The sequence below is a fragment of the Dipodomys ordii genome, unplaced genomic scaffold, assembly GCF_000151885.1.
Source record: "Dipodomys ordii isolate 6190 unplaced genomic scaffold, Dord_2.0 Scaffold23, whole genome shotgun sequence".
Lineage (NCBI taxonomy): Eukaryota > Metazoa > Chordata > Mammalia > Rodentia > Heteromyidae > Dipodomys > Dipodomys ordii.
Genome location: NW_012267239.1, coordinates 10,361,212 through 10,378,914, shown reverse-complemented (window position 1 = coordinate 10,378,914; position 17,703 = coordinate 10,361,212). Strand labels below are relative to the sequence as shown.

The window sequence follows — 17,703 nt, the reverse complement described above, 5'->3', positions numbered from 1 at the left end:
GGAAGGAAGGAAGGAAGGAAGGAAGGAAGGAAGGAAGGAAGGAAGGAAATCGCAAATCATTCCCACTGAAGAAATCAAATGATTCCCACTTTATAGATCAAAATTCAATCTTCTCTTACAAAGAGACAATAGCAACACATTCCACCCGTGTCTCTAGTAGTGAAGCTGATGAGAGGTTTACCTGGCATCACTACAAAGGACCCCTGGGGCTCCATGGCCACCAGGCAGGCACTGAGGATAGAAGGAGAGTCTGCAGCAGAGATCCCACACATTCGGCACACGTCCTTGAGCTGTTTGCTGATTGTCTGTAGTGAACATTCTCCAAGGAGGATACTCCAATCTGAAGTCAGATAGCACAGATACAATCTTTAGAACTCATACTGATGTGATTGGATCCTAAAGGGAACTGGCTCCCCATATTCTCTCCTTACTATAAAGAAAGTGATCCTTGAGTTTGACACCCCTTATTAACACAGAAACAGAGCTTTACTATCCTGTGCAGATTGTCTTCCAGAGGCCGGCACCGACACTGGTAGATGTAGGCATTAAGCCAATGTCACTCCTGGCCTTTCTCCTTCTTGGCCTTATTCTCTCACTCTCCCTTTGCTGTGCCCAACACTTTTCTTTGGATGAAAGCACATTTAGAGGAACTTCCATTCTGTTTATTGCTGGAGGGGATTTACTTCCACAAGAGGCAAGCAGTAGCAGAAATGTAGGAACCAGCTCTTCCAGTGTCCAAAGAACAAGAGGTAAGCGTGTGTCCTCTGAAGAATGCCATACCCAGGTTCACACTGAGAGCTGGCCATATTTGCCTTTCTAACACTCATTCGCTGTCTCCAAACAGAAACACTAGATTAAATCTGAGCATTGAGGAAGGATAGTACTTTGGGAAGAGAAGAGCTCTAACAAGAGCTCTTTTAACCTGTCTGACCCCAAGGTATGCACTGTCTTATGCAGCAAGCTGCTGTCCTGTCACAGTGCACTGGTCAAATGCCACTCTCCTGGCACATGGTTTGTCAAACAAGCTGTTTCTTTCCCTTAGGAGCAAGGGAAACATTTTCAGATTCCAAATGAACCTCAAACTAAAGTGAGTTAAATAAAAAGTGGCCAGAAACATGATGGATATATATTTTTAAATTGAAAAAAAAAAAAAGACAGATATGAGTGACCTATCTCAAAACCAACCGAGGGAGCCATCTCAACACCAGTACCCTGGACAAAGAGCTGAAATTCAGAAGCTGCTTCCCAAGTCTAACGGCTTGTATCTACCCTGCACTGCAGCCCTGCAAGATCTCCCATCTCCACACTCACTCCCCTCTTCTGTAGGAGAGATAAGGAGGGATGGGGCCCTTCCTGTTGGCATACTTGGTACTAGACACTAGACTACATCCCTTCTCCTGTTCTTTCTTATTACACTCTGACCATCCCCTCTCCCTCCCATGGGTTTGAAATAGCTCAAAACCTTTAAAAAAGAAGACTGGCTAAAAAGTAGACTAGGTTTGAGAAAGAGGAAATCTCACAGAATGAAGTGATGAATCCCCTAATGTGTTAACCTCCAGGCTGCTGATACAAAATGTTAAGTGTGACATTCCTGAAAAAAACCTCTGTGTAGAGCAGAAGCTTAAAGAAACCTTTACTTCAAACCTGTGATATAATACTTATAGAAACATGGCATGGAGACCTCACCTGCACTGCCAGAAGGGAGATACTCGGCACGCAAGCAGAGCCTACAGCATGCAAGGCTCTGTCTGAATCAGGGGTTTTGTTTCAGGGTCTCCACAAACTTCTGATGTTAATTTTCAGTAAAGATATAATCCCATACCCTAACACAAACCAAATCCTGCCCACTAAGTGTTTGTATAAAGTTTTATTAACAAAGCTGTTCTCATAGTTGCCGTGACATTGCCAAACAGAGTCAAGTAGCTGCAGTGGTGACCATCTGGCCTGCAAAGGGAGAACTGTTTATTCTCTGGTCCGTGACAAACTTTGCTGACGTTAATGTCTATGCATGCAGGAAGTCCGAAAAGTAATTTGTGACATAAGCTTTATTTTGAACAGACCTTAGAAACTCCCTACGTGTGTGTGTGAGTGTGTGTGAGTGTGTGTGTGTGTGTGTGTGTGTGTGTGTGTGTGTGTGTGTGTAAGTAATAAGGCTCTAATTGTGTTCCTATTACTCATGTGGAAACTGTGAAGTAGCTACATGAGGCCAGTAGCTGGGCTGGGCACTGTGCCAGGCACAGCAGCTGGTGGTGGTCAGTACTCTCCAAGCTTCTTGGCTGATCATTATGTTTGCAAGAAATTGAAGCAGTGGCAGATACACTTGGAGATACAATTTAAAACTCTGTTCTTTCATGCCTCCACACTGAAAAGTAACTGGCAATGTCTTACATGTAACCGCTTGTCCTTATGAATAAGGAATAAGATTGTTTTGCTATTGTGGTACCAAATTAGAGAAATTCAAAACTCATCACCAATGATCAAACAAGTACAATTTCTATTATCTCTATCTCTATTACACACACACACACACACACACACACACACACACACTGTATCTATTACTATACACATACAATATATGTATTAGTGTTTGAAATTTACTGAATATCACTTTTGTACTAATAAAACACTTTTTTTGTTTTGTATTTAAAATTTGTTTGGGAAATGGATTTTATCGCTCAAGAAAAAACTACGGTTTATTCTGTATCTACAGAACACAATCAGAAAGTATCTGCTTCAGTCTTATTACCAAGTTTAACACTTTTCCCTGCTTTGCTCAGCCAATGACATTACTCATCCTTTTTTTCTCTGCTTCTTGCAAACACTGCTTCAAGATTTCTCACCTTTAAGCTCCCCGTGGCCGAGCCGACCAAGACGCCCGATGACAACTCTCCAGGGCAAAGATGTCATTTGGACAATCCCAATACACCACTCCCATAACTTTTGCAGTCCAATCTTCCGGGCAGACACTTTACTCTTCCGTGACCTAATGGGAAGAAGTAGGGAAGGAGTCCCTCCATGAATCACAGCCACTACTCAGTGAGGCAAAAAACATTCAAAGAGCATGCACATGCATGAGTCTCCATTGCATTTAGATAGAAGAGTTACAGAGTCCCATGTGGAGGAAAGGGCAGCATCAGTTTACACACACAAGCATCAAGGGCCTCTCACCTGTTTGGTAAAGCAATATTTACAATGCAGGTCTCTAATAACTCCCCATGGAGGTCAGTGCAGGAAGCCAATAGCCAGCGCTGGTCATGAGACAGACAGTAGCCCACAAAGAGCACATTGTACTTCTGGCTTGCTTCTCCAAGGGTCTCTCCTTGCTCCGTCTGCTTCTCTTTGATTGGGGCCAATATAAAGGGAGGGGAGTAAAGCTGGATTGGGCTGGGCCGCTGAAATCAAAATAAAAAGCAAAATCCACACAAAGCATTCAACTTAGTGTTTATAATAGAACCTAAAACAACACTGAGGGGAACCAACAGGGTGAGATTAAAAAAGCAGGCTCCAACCCTGCTCATTCCCCCACCCCCACCCCATGTTTATATAAACGCTAGTGACAAGCACAGACAACAAAAACATGGTTTAGGACTGGGAACACTGGCTCTCCTCTGTTGTCCCAGCTATTCTGGAGGCAGGGCCTGGGAGGAGGACCCAGCTTTAAAAAAAAAAGGTAAGTATTGGGCTGGGAATGTGGCTTAGTGGTAGAATGCTTGCCTAATATGCATGAAGCTCTGGGTTCAACTCCTCAGTACCACATAAACAGAAAAGGCCAGAAGTGGGGTTATAGCTCAAGTGGTTAGAGTGCTAGTACAAAAGAAGCTCAGGGACAGTGGCCGAGCCCTGAGTTCAAGCCTCAAAACTAGCACCCCCAACCCCGCAAAAAAAAAGTTAGTGAAACCTTCATCTCAAACCAATATAATGTGCAAGGTAGCTAACACCTTTGATCCCAACAATGCAGAAGACCCCAAGTAGGAATACTGTACTGATGCCAGAACTCAAGACGCCACCAGAAAAATAACTAAAATAAAAAAGGGGCTAAATGGCATGGCTCAAGTGGAACAGCAACTAGTAAGTACAAGGCCCTGAGTTTCAAGCTCCAGTACATCTAAATAAAATGTAACTGATACAACTAGGAAACTCAATGAACCCAATGTTTGCTTATTAAAACTTACTATTTTAGAAAAGGTAAACTGGTTTTGGCCAATTTCATTAGACATTAGAAAAGCAGAAACTGAAGCCATTATGGAATAACACTATAAATATCCATCAGAATATGTAAAATAACAATAGCAGAAAATCTAATCGGTAAGAATATTGAATAACTAGAACTTTCCAACACTGTGGTGTAATATCTTTGGAAGAATATTTGACAATATTTGCTTAATACACACACACACACACACACACACACACACACACACACACAACCACAAATGCAGCTCCAAGTTGAAAATAGCCTCCATTTTCATTAATAGTGAAGTGGACAGTACATTGTGATAGCCACACAATCTGAATGTTAAGCAATCAAATGGTGACTCACTACTGACATGAACAAGGTCATGTTGATAGAAGTCTGGAAGGAACATTTTAGGGGTGTCTGGAGGCTGCCCACAGTTTTGTCAAAAAATAGAAAGTATGTTTAACACCAGGGTAAATGTAGGTCATCAGCAGAGCAGCTTTCTTCCCTGGTATTAGAGTGAACCACAACCAGGCTCCCACAAACACAGTATCAACTATTTGCTTCACTTCTTACCTCCCAGCTTTTACTTAGGAAAGGGTAAGTGTTTTGTGCAGAGAAGCACATTGCCAATGAAACTCTTCAGAAGCTAGTGTTTAAAAAAGGTCCCTTAAAGTGAAGAGTTGTGGATCTGATGTTGGAAAGCTTTGAAAACTGTAAACACTGTTCTGTGACACCTCTGTTGAAGAAAAGGTCATTAAAAATACAAGGAAAATGTAAAACTTTTGCTTAAGACATCTCTGAGGTACATTCACTGTTGGAAGCAGGTCCACGAAGATGGAAGGGAAAAACACTCACATGTACACAGTAGCACTGAGGTGAATGAGCAAGCAGCACTAGGGAGAGCATGCATGAGAAACTGAAGTATGCAACACTACTCTGTCAAAATAGAAATCAGAGTGCAATGGGCAGAGTTTGTATTTTAGGATCCAAAAGTCCAGAAAAATAAAGAACAAAGTAAATGTAGGCTATTGTCTTAAATCCTACATCAGAAGAAAATAAGGAAGAGCTTACTTATTTTCTCAAAGTCTTAAAGAAGGACCTTCTCTATTTTGAAGATTAGAGAGACTTGCCAAGTCTTCTATAAGAGCAGAAGACTGACCAAGCCACCAACCAATCTGGGAGTTAGAAAAACACGCTCATGGTTTCCATTTTAGTGTTTTTGTTGTACAAGTACTCTTTTATCAGGTTTCTGCCCTCCAGTGCTGACCTCTGGGTTCTTGAGGGTCATCTCAATGCTGGCTGCAGGCCCGAATCCTGTGAGGGACTTAATGTGGATCTGTGTGGGCAGCGGCCGCCTGCACTGGCAGTACACGGAAAATGCCATGGACTTCAAGTACTGGATGTAGACCACTTGCTCATCCTTCATTGTCTGCAGCATGTACTGGCAAGGCACAATCTAGAAACACAAACAATAATCATTTTAAACCCCTAGAAATGGAGATTGACAATGCTTTGTAAGATACCTGGAAAATAAAACGGCATGCAATTCTTGAGGTAAAAGAAAGCCTTAGCTTTAAAATATGCAAATGTCAAGTGGGCTGTCATTAAATCCTAATTGCTTCTATTGGTATAAAATTCAGTTCTAGTAATTCTCAGGTTACTGTTACTATGGCCTCAAAGTTGTAGAAGGTACATTTTAATACATTCTCTGTAGGCACAATGTATACATGCAGCATATAGGAATTACTATATAATCATTTCAAACACAGACTTCAAATAATGAGAAACCATCAACAATCTACTTTACTACTAATATTTCACTGAAGAGACAGCAAAACAAGACCAAGCTAACCAAGGCATCACTTTTCAGCTAAAATGTGACATCATTCTACTATAAAGCTAGCAAAGGTACAATAAAGGCTAGTTTGCTCATCCAGTGACAAAAGTAATGTACAGAAGTGTAATCTTTTTGGAAAGGAATATGGTGATATGTTTCAGTAGCTACATTCAAGAAGCCACTTTAGAAAACAACGTGAAAAAAAGGAAGCACAGCATGTTTGCTTTGACTACTTTAGAGTAGTGAAAATGAACTGGCCACCTATACAGGAATGGTTATATATAGAAAATAGTCATTAAAAATGTTAATTGTGAGAATTTTAAGTAAAATGACAAAATATTCATGAATAACATTAACTAGAAAAGACTAAAATTTATATTTAAATTACAATCCTGATCACATAAAAGTGGAGAAAAGGGGCAGAAAATACACCATAATGGAAATATGATGGTTGAATCTAAAAAGCCAAATTGTAAATGTATCTTTTTTCCTTTTAAACTTACATAGTCTCCCAATTAAAAAAAACAAACAAACTCATGTTGTTATGAATTTTCGTAACAACAACTAATGTAAAGAATAATCTTGCAAAGATTAACCTGGAGAATGAAAGAGTTTCTCATATGCTCGGGTAAATTATCCAGCATTTCTGTATAGCAGCGCATCAAGCTCAACAGCCAAAAGTTTCCAGACGTGGAGTCTTCCTCTGCAGTGTAGGTGAACGGGTCCACCATGTAAATGACGACAGCTGGAGGGTAGGCTTGACTGTCTGCAGAGTCGGGCTCCGTGGGAATTCCTATTCTCTCCCTTTCGGTAACACTGCACAGAGAGTCATTTGTAAGGTGGACAAAGTAAGTGTCAATGCCATAGAACAAATCAGTCCTAGAGCAAGCTGACTGCCTGGACAATGACTCCAGATTTAAATGGGACAGGATGGGTCACACAAACCAAGCTAGCCAGCATCTAGGCCAGATAGGAAATAACAATACACATCCAGCATTCCTAATTAAAAAACCTGACATAAAGCACAAAAATTTTGGGTTTGGGATTTCAGGTTTTCAGATGAGGAATTCTCAATCAATAGAGCACATGCAAATATTCCAAAATTCAAAATTCGCCAAAATCTGAGATACTTCAGGTCCCAAGCATTTCAGAAGAGGGCATACTCAGCCTGCATAGTCCTCTAAAAAGGGAGATTTCTTTTTTCAACTCCTCTTTATTTTCTGTGGTGATACTGTACAAAGAGGTTATATACCAAGTTAACTGTAAGTTAATATGCTTAATAGTAAGTTTGTCAGAATATGTTACAAGCCTCCAATTTCTTACTGCAGCTACAGATCGACAACTGTCACAAAGAAGATAAACAAAGCATTCTTCTGGATCTACAGATTTATGAGGTTGCAGGGGAGAGAGAGGTCCAATTAGAAGCCACTTCTCTGGCTCAATGAAGTAACATACCTGTCTTGTCCATCCTGGTAGGGCTGGGTAGAGCTCCCCTGCTCAGGGTCTCCGCCACAGGCAATGTTCCCTTGTGTTCTATCGATAGAGCCACCCCCACTGCTGGGGTTCTGCCCTCCCACACCACCGCTGAAGCCTGAAGACGAGGTAGTGCTCATCTGGTTAATCCCAGGGGCGGAGGCAGCCGAGGAAACTGGAGGCCCAGAGGAGCCAGCTGAGGAAGTACTTGCTGCAGGGTTTGCAGAATTGCTGTTAGAGGTGGGATTGAATGCACTGCCAGCTGGGGGAGCTGCTGAGCCTGAGTTTGGAGCTAAAGGCCCAGCAGTCCCAGGAGTAGCTTGTCCCTGGGCTGCTGGCGGTGGAGGCTGGTACTTGGGTGGGGTCAACAGGCTGCTGTCGAGTTGCAGAGTAGCCAAGTAAGGTGCTGTAAGAATCCATGCAGACAACCACCATGAGAGAGCTCCGCAGTGTCAGAGAGAGTAGTCAGAAATTCAGATAAGCACCTTAAAAAATGATGCTTTCAGGACGCAACACTGATCATGACACCTTAGACTCGCCACCTGCATCGGCTTATATATTCTGCACACACTGATGCACACAGGAAGCAACTATTATAAAACCTGTATGACAGCCAAGCACAGTGGCTCACATCTGTAATTCTAGCTACCTGGGAGGTAGAGATGGGGAGGATTGTGGTTTGAAGCCAGACTGAGTAAAAAGTTCATGGGCCTGCATTTTAACCAAGAGAACGCTGAGTTAATGACACATACCTGTCATCCCAGCTATGCAGCTGCATTAAAACTAACCAAAGCAGCTGAGTCCAGTGGCCACTAGCCATTTGGAAAGCAAAAATCTGGAGATCACAGTTTTACACCAGCCCAAGGAAAAAGAAGCTCACAAAATGTCATCTCAGTGAATGGCTGTATGCAGCAGAGGGCACCTGGTGGTGCCCTGTCTTCCCCAGAGATACCAAGAGGCACACGTTGGAGGTTCACAACCCAGGCCAGCTAGAACAGAAAATAAGACCCTACCTCAAAAATAACCAATGCAAAAAAGGTCTGGAGGTGTGGCTCAACTGATAGAGCCTAGAAAGATCTAGGCCATGAGTTCAATCTCCAGGACCATCAATAATAAACAACAACAACAATAATAAAAATAATAACAGCAGCAATCACCAAAACAAAAAATGTGGTAGAGCACCTGTCTTTTCAAGAGTAGAGCCCTGAGTTCCAAAGTCCAGTACTACCAAGTTAAAAGTAGCTTATCCAAAAAGAAACTGAAAATAATCACTTCTAGTATTTCCTTTCAGACTGATTCTATATACTTTTACTGAGAAATGAAAAACCATGTGTTTCACAGCCACCATGATGCCTTATGCTCATATAGCTTCGCGAGCTTAAGGTTTTCTCCCATGTGATGCTGAGGTTTCAAAATATGGTGTTAATAGATATAACCTATTTAAAGCAACTTTATGCAAGTTTTTAAAGAATATATAGCCACATATAATTAGGATTTCACTTCCTAGAACACCAAAAAGACCTAAGTATAAAAATGGAATCCTAATATAACTTGAAAGAAATACAATACTGCAACCATAGGGAGGACAGGATTGTGTTTACTCCCAAATTCTACTTTGTCCTTTACCTAGGTGATGGCGGCAAACTTGCGCATAAAGTTTGAGTCTGGAATGATTGTCATTCTCCTCGCCGCTCCAGGGCTGGTTAAACCACTCGCTCACAAGTTCATCTGCCAGCTTCTGGGCCACAGTCTTCCCCACACGCATGATTCCGTCGCGTAGCACTTTGCAGATGGGCTTGTGCTGCCCAAGCTTACACATCTGAGACCACAAAACAAGATCGTTACTGACCAGTGCCCCCTCATTCCATTCTTGTTACCTTCTGCTGGCAAAAATGTGCAGGCACTTCCCCATGTCAAGTTATCACACACAACCAAACCATTATCATCAGCTGCTCCTTTCTGGTTGTTATAATGTGCCCTAAAATTGCTGTCTTTACCTCTAAAATGTGGGCTCTAAGGAAAAGTGTTTCTTTGCCTAAGCACACTTCTGCATGACGGGACAATGTTGAGCACTACCTGGTTGCTAATGAGCAAATAAATACACCAGATTCCTGACTACTAAGGCTGATTGAGATGTTTGTTCACCAACACCTCCTCTATGATCCTTAAGTAATCATGTTTCCCCACACCATTAAAATTTTAGGGGTCATCTATATGGTTAAAAACATTCTGGACATCACCAATAGCAGAGGTCACTGAAGCAGTAGACATGCTGATCACTTTTTTTTTGCGGGGGGGGGGTGAGGGGTACATCATGGGGCTTGAACTCTGGGCCTAGGCACTTTCTCTAAGCTCTTCAGCTCAAGGCGAGCACTCTACCACTTGAGCCACAGTGCCACTTCTGGTTTTCTGGTGGTTTGTTGGAGATAAAGAGTCTCATGGACTTTCCTGCCCAGGCTGGCTTTAAACTGTGATCTTCAGATCTCAGCCTCCTGAGTAGCTAGGGTGATAGGCGTGAGCCACCAGCACCTGGCCTGATCACTTTTTTAAAAAGTAAATAGTTAATTGAGCACAGTAAGATTCTGCCCTTACTCTCCAGGATACTCACTGGGTGGTTATGGCAAAAAAAAATGAACAGAAGGGGCTGAGAAGGTGGCTCAGTGGTAGAGCGCTTGCCTTGTATGCATGAGGCCCTGGGTTCAATCCCCCAGCACCACATAAGCAGAAAAAAAAAGCCGGAAGTGGTGCTATGGCTCAAGTGGTAGAGTGCAAGCCTTGAGCTGAAGAGCTGAGGGACAGCGCCCAGGCTCAGAGTTCAGACCCCATGACCAGACCCCACCCCCCCAAAAAATGAACAGAAAACCCTGTAAACTGCTTACATTAGTGTCCCTTAATAGAGGTGAGGAAGGGAAGGCTGACCTGGCCCCCAAGAAACCTCTTGAGTACTCTAATCCTAAGCAAGCGTGAATTACTGCCAAAAGAGTATCCCTAGTAAAGTCGTTAAGAACAATAGTGCTACTCCTTCTAAAAAGATCTAGAAATCCCTTATGCTTTGTAGCATATACTGAAGGTTCCATTCGAGATGATGATGTGCTTTAAAAGTTGCTGAGACAAGTTGTCTGTGATAGACTACTTGTGAACTAATAGTATGTTGCATCCAAAGACCAGGCAGTGCTAAGAAATGACTATACTGAGACTTGTATGGCTTAGCAGATGCCATTACATCACATCTGAGCACCTCCATTCTTTCAACTAACTCCTAAATTTACTTGGGTTCCACATTTACCCATACATTTATAAATAGGAATGTTCTGCTTTGGAATTTGAGATTCAGCATCTTAGTCAAGGACCACTTTTTAAATGCTTATGAGCTAGGCATTGGTGGTTTATGCCTGTAATCCCAGTTACTCAGAAGGCTGAGGGTCATGGTTCAAAGCCAACCCAGGCAGGAAAGTCCATGAGACTCTTATCTCCAATAAACTATTTAAAAAAAAAAAAGCCATAAGTGGTTTTTTAAGTGATAGAACACTCATCTTGAGCAAAAGAAGCTATGGGACAGCACCCAGGCCCAGAGTTCAAAGTCCCAGGACTGGCAAAAAAAATAAAAATAAAATGCTTACAATGTGCCTGACACAGTTATAAACATTCAAACAGATACTAATTTCAATTAACCTCGCCAAATATGAAGATACTCAACATATAAGTCACAAAGAACTTCACAGTTTATGTACTTCAGCAAAAGAAATGTGACACTCTTTACAAACAGACATGAATCTAACTTTTCAAAACTACCAGGAATTTATACACTTAAGATATGAGATATCTACATGGTGCTTATATTTGGTCATTACTTTTTTTATCTGAATCAAAATTTTCGTATTAAGATGAATTTAAGTAGTGTTAAACCACAATAGGTACATTATTCGTTGCACATCTTTTAGCTCCAATTTTTTTTAGCTAAACTATTTTTTTATAACATTTTCAGGTACTCTTACCTATCTACCTACTCCCCGAAATAAATCAAAAGAGCAGGTATGCTTTTCGTAAAGCTCTTAGACAGAGACCTCTCTCCTGCAGTGAGTACTACTTATAAACTCTGAGCTCAGATGGGAAAACAGGGTGGAATTTTCAGCCATGTAAGGTTAGTGCAGGAATGTCTTCTTTGTCTAATAAAATGCAAACCTACAGGAATAAAACAATTCATTTCCAGAAAACAAATCTCTTAAAGTGAACTCTTTCACCTCCATTCGTGGTGTCCTTAGAGACCTAGCTTCAACAGACAAGCTTGCACTTTCAAACAGTCGAGTCAGGAGAACAGGGGTGCCCTCATAAAAAGGTTACTCTCACCTCGTACACAGCACTCAAGTCCCTGAAGAAAGTTTTGGCTCCTTCGAGCAAGGCCTCATTTTCGGGACACACCACAATATAGGCAACATCGCGGCGGCCCCCGTACGGGTCCAGCAGCAGCCTCTCCCAGAAGGGCAGGGAGAACGGAGAGACGGTCAGGAAGTCCTTGTCATAGCCCACCAGCAGAGTGGGGATGGGCAGCGGCTCCGGGGACTCCTCTGAGCCTAAAACAGCAGCAACATTAGGAAGGCGCCTCACAGCCTGCTGCCCACAACCAAGGCCCACACGGCCCCTGGCGTACCACTCCTGATCCTGCCATGTGAAATGTCACAGCCTACTGATACCACACTCTGCAAAGGATTTCCCAGATCATCTAATTACACAGTCCCTAGTGAAGACCCCTAATTAAACGAGTCAGAATTCACTTGTAAAGGTTCCAAAAGATAAGGCAAACTGAAACACAGGGAAGTTAACTTTCCAAGTGGCACTAACTACATTGCATTTCAGAGCAGTATTCTGATTGTGACTACAGAGACATCAATCAGAGAACTGAGGACAGGAAAGATGAGAGTCTAACTCTTCACACAGTTAGGCCTGTCAAAGATGATTTTCCTGTCTCACTTGGATTATCCCAAGAATGCTTAGAAAACTGGACTCCAAAAATAACTTTAAGAAATAAAAATCCATACAACAATAGTAATAATAAAGACAAATGTTCCATCTCATCAATGAAGCAAGGACTTGGTCGTTGGCAAAGAGTAGAAGGAGGGAACTCTACCGTAGGTTCCACGTCCTGCCATCTTATGGAACTGCTGCCAGGTTAGTGGCCCCTGCACGTGCTGGATGTTCTCCCAGGTCCGGCCCGTGCGCTTCTTCTGGATGGCATCTTGGAGAAAGGGCTGCAGAGACAACAGCATGCGCACCACATCCTGGGAGGACAGCATGCTGATGTCCAGCACTGGAAGAGACACGAGAGCAGAGAGGATCTCTGTTAACCCACAACACACATTAATTAGCTACAGGAGTATCTAGGATTCTGGACCTAGGGGTTAAAAGACCTTCTCAATTAGAAAACAACTGACAACTTGGTAATAAAAAGTTAGTAAAAGGGAAATGAGTTACTACAAATAAGAGAGTTTAACTAAAAAATGGTTTGACAAGAGGAAGATTTGTTTCCAAATTTTCCTAAGAGCTCTGCAATAGTTCCTTGATTATCATATTACTTTCACTTACAAATAAAAATGCTTTGGTTACATGTTAAATTAGGACACAAGAAAGAGACGCTTAAAAAAGCATTTGGAATGCTCTTAATATAAAATATTTTCCCAACAAATAAGGAATGCATAAGGAGAAAAAGGGACACTGAAGGCAGCCTGAAGCATACAGAAACACGGCAGAAGCAGCAACAGGATCCAGTCATCTTGAACACACACAAGGAGCGGGGCTCACTGGGTATGATAATATAAATGTTCCTTCGGTCAACAGTCACCCTGGGAAGAGATGTTAACCTCTATGCAAGTACACACATGTGAATGTGGATGCGTTTTCTCTGGATGGAAGGCCCCTAACACTCACCACATTCTCAAAAGGTCCGTGGAAACAGCACAACAGACTTGAAGTGCTATGCTATGAATTTGCCTGACTGGGCTCCTGGAGACCTTTCCTCATACCTACTTTTCTGGCTGAATAAGAAAAAGACTTGAATAAATATGTAAGACATGTCTACCAACTAAATCTGAGTGAGACACAGGTACTCTTTAAGACCTCTAGAGATAAGCTCCTAAGTCAATGAAAAACAGCTTCTATTAACCTGTATTGGTGATCCTCAGAATTTTTTTTCACCTTTGGGGACAAAACTCCAGGAAATTATACAAATGTAGGTTGTTTGTTTGGGGCTAAGCCCTGTGTTCCTGCATAAGCTTTACTTGGGGAGCTGAGGAGTTGAGGGCAGGTTTCCCCACTGTACTTCTCCCTCAATTAAATCACCTTTAGGCTCTTTATTTTACTTATATATACATAATATATAATTATAAATTATAGATAATATATGTTACATGTTATATATATTATAATATATATAACCACCAACAACAATGAAGTTGTTTCACTGTACCTTTGCCTCTACCAAAAGTGGAAAATAAGGGTATTACAGCTTTCTGAAAAATAAAACTAGAGTATTTCTTGTAAGTCCTATTCCCGTACATAGAAAATAGAATTGAAGGCACCTCGTTCATTTACAGTAATATTTGCTACTTTTAAGCATCTTCCCATTTTTCAAACTTGCTCTACAGTAAGAAGTACAGTTCCTCACAGGACAAGTTGATACCACTGATGCATGCAGACTGCTTTTCTGTCCCATGACAGCCAGACAATTCAGAAAAAGGAACCACTCAAGCTGATCCTCCACAGTTTTTCAGGAGAAAGGAAGGTCTCTTTACTTGAACTATTCATTCAGGAGACACTAAGGACCTGCTAAGCACAGGACATTGTCGCAAGCTAAGCAGTTGTAAAACCACAGATAACACTTTATACTTTCTTAGGAGTCTTAACCTCCTTACTTAGACTATTCGATGATCTCTGCATGCCACAATACGTTTACCATTCCCCTTTTTAGTCTAATTTAAGATATGCCTATTACTCTCCCCTCAGAAAAACAGGGTTGAGGAAGGCAGGGTAGGTGCTTCATCCTCACACTGTCTTCTTAGTAAAGAAGATAGGAGTAGCCCACCTTCTACTCCTCACCTGCTCTGTTTTGTGTGCTGACCACCTTCTCTCTTTGGAACACAGGTTAGCCCTCACTTCTTCCTAACACAGGCCCCACTCTGCTCCATCCCTCTATGCCCCCTTCTCTCCCTATCCATATTTCGCTCAGCTCTGCCCCGGCTTCCTGTACACTTTCTTTCCTCCTCAGTGAACTCTGGGTTCTGGAATTACCATGCATATGACAAATACTTGTCTTCTGAGCTCCAGCCCCAGTCTCTACCCAGAGATTTCAAAAGACATCTTAAAAACTCCATTTATGAGCTTTCTCCCCAGACCATGTCTTACAGCTGCGGATATATGAATGATAGCACTGTCTATTCAAGGACATAATTTACAAACTGGGATCTTTAATCCCCTCCCAAACTCAATCCAGTAACAAGTCCTGCAATAACACTTCAAAGTACCTCTACAATGTGTCTACTACTTCCCCACCATAAGGCAAACTATGGTTTCTTATTTGATCTGAAGTCTTCCAGATTAATTTCTAATCCACATCAGAATTATGGTCAGAATACATGTTTCTTATTCTTGTTCGCCCCTCATGATGGTCTCACATTTTCTTCAGACACATTTTAGTGTGCTCTGAAGACCTGATTCCCACCATGTCTTGAGGGCTCTTTATAACCCAGTCTCTGCTAACTCCTAACCTGAGGGTACAATTTAATCTAACTCTGGGCCTTCACACTCATCTCTCCTGTCTAGGACACATGATCTGCTTTCTCTTCTTCCTCAGTGAGATCTCTGAGCAAATGCTACCACTCCAAGGGAGTCTTTCCCAACCTCCTGTGCAAGGTAGCCTCTCTGTTCCATATTCTCATCTCTTACAATGACTGATTTCAATGTGCTGACCTACATAATTGATTAATGTCCAACTTAGAGAGCTCACAAAGGCAGATGCCTCCTCTCTGTGTTACCACACATCACAGTGGAGTGTAGCAGGTAAGGCAAGGGATTTGCCTGGCACTCTTAGAGCCTAACCCCGAAGTGATTTGTCAGCTTGGGTTTTTATCTCCTCCACTGCCACAGTGCTAGGGATTGAACTCTGTGCCTCATGCAAGCCAACTAGGGATCATTCCAGCCAACCTGGAGCACTAATGCTAGAGACCCTGGGATATGCTCCAGGAATCCCAGCACTGTAGTAAGAGACACAACACACTGGGAAACCAGAGGAAGGTGAAAATGTCCACTGAACCATCAGTCTCAAGGAAGTAACTTCATGGAAACCTGACCTTAAAGAATGGATGGACGTAGGCAACAGGGTACACAAATTACCAGTTTACACAGTCATGACAACTTGGACATGTAGGAGCCATGGGTTGCCAATATGAATTGCTTACTTGTGATTAATACAAGAGGAAATTTTCACAAAACAATTAATCTTCTCCAGTCATGTTTCAACAGAAAATATTCCCTCGTTTCTTAAATCTAGGATGAAATCAATACAGCCCTCATTTCAGTGACTTTTATTTTTGACGAGATGAAAATTAAAATTTTTGTTACACTGTAAAGAAAGCCTTCAGTTGTCATCACACCAAGATAATTTTAAATGGAAATCTGTTTTCTGGGCCACTTACCATTGCTGTGAGGCCATGAATGCACAGTGGCACTTCTCACCAAAGCTTCATCTATTTTTCCACCTGTGAGATTATCCACATACTGTCGCCCCTGCTCCAGTGCATTAAAGCATTCCGTCCAGTAGTCATTATTATCTGCCTGCACCCGGTCATAACTCCAGCTCACACAGGGAATTGTTTGGCGATTGTTAGAGGAAATGTAGTCCAGGAAACTCAGAGAAGCAAAAGGTTGTGTGTGCTGATTCTGCAGGAGGAGGAGAAGGCTTATGGGTGGCTCCAGAGACTTCCTAGCTCCCTCCATCTGAGGAAGAAAGGTGGACTGACACATCATTAAGCGTCTCTCTGCAGCTTGGCCAATATCAGAATTCTTCCCAAAAATATCCAACTCATCTTCAAGGAAGAGCCCCGAATTGTAGCCAAGTTTGCGGTTCATGATGGCACTAAACCCACAGGTGCAGCGGTACTGGTCCTCATTGGAAGAATCTGGGATGTAAAGCCCAACGTCTGCCCCTTTGATGTTCATGTTGCAGGCACAGATGCAACAACTGTCGAAGTTCCGGTCCTTAAAGATATTCATCACAGAATCTGAGAGAATCAGGGTGACATACAGACTATGGGCTTCAGGAATTGGCTGCATGGTGGCAGGCTCCACAGAGTTAAGGGGCCGCGTGGTAGACGGGGTAGAGGCTGGTGAGCCCTGATCAGTGCTGTCATATTTAACAGACCCTTGACCACTGGCAGTGCCCCCACCTCTGGGAGTTCTTGGAGTCCTGGGGGTTCGTGGTGTGGGAACAGAGAAACGAGGTGTTGCTGGAGATGGGAGGACTCCTGCCCCACTGTTGCTGGCTGGGGCAGCACTGTTCAGTGTCACTGGTGTGTTCATCTGTGGTGTGTTCAGATAGTCTGGATCTGCTAGGCTCCCAACACTAGGCACATTACTGCAAAAAAGAGAAGGCATCATCACATGAGGAAGGGCAGCAAGTCCAGACACCAGAGCCTACCCAATATCACCCCAATCACCACTGTACATTACTCATTTGATTAAAAAAAAAAAAAAAAGCCTGCTGTTGGTGGCTCACGCCTGTAATCCTAGCTACTCAAGAGGCTGAGATCTGAGAATCATGGCTCAAAGCCAGCCTGGGCAGAAAAGTCTGTGAGACTCTTATCTCCAATAAACGACCAGAAAACTGGAAGTGGCGCTGCACCTGTGGTTCACAGGTTACTCAGGATGCTGAGATCTGAGAAACCCCACTCCAAGCCAGCCAAGGCAGAAAAGTCCATGACATGCTATTTATCCCCAATTAATCAGCAAAAAGCTGGACCTGGAGGCATGACGCAAAAGGTAGAAGAACATCAGCCTTGAGTGAGAAAGCGGAGCAAAAGCTCAAGGCTCCCCGAGTTCAGTCCTTGTTATAGCCCCCTTAAAAAAGGAGGGAACAGAGCACACAAAACAGTCAGTACAGTACACAGAAAACCAAGACAAGAAGGGAACAGAGCACACAAAACAGTCAGTACAGTACACAGAA

General features: G+C 42.6%; 1 protein-coding gene across 2 annotated transcripts in view; it reads right to left on the bottom strand.

The window, feature by feature from the left end:
• Positions 1-17,703, bottom strand: part of Med13l (mediator complex subunit 13-like) — a 165,521-nt gene that overhangs the window by 11,759 nt on the left and 136,059 nt on the right. For both annotated transcript variants that reach the window (XM_013014393.1, XM_013014392.1), the window contains 10 exons: positions 16,178-17,115; positions 12,619-12,798; positions 11,841-12,064; positions 9,120-9,312; positions 7,476-7,899; positions 6,617-6,836; positions 5,451-5,639; positions 3,172-3,395; positions 2,844-2,986; positions 182-340 (listed from right to left, as the gene is read on the bottom strand). In XM_013014393.1, coding sequence (XP_012869847.1) covers positions 182-340; positions 2,844-2,986; positions 3,172-3,395; positions 5,451-5,639; positions 6,617-6,836; positions 7,476-7,899; positions 9,120-9,312; positions 11,841-12,064; positions 12,619-12,798; positions 16,178-17,115 — 2,894 coding nt within the window. The remainder of the gene's footprint in view (positions 1-181; positions 341-2,843; positions 2,987-3,171; positions 3,396-5,450; positions 5,640-6,616; positions 6,837-7,475; positions 7,900-9,119; positions 9,313-11,840; positions 12,065-12,618; positions 12,799-16,177; positions 17,116-17,703) is intronic.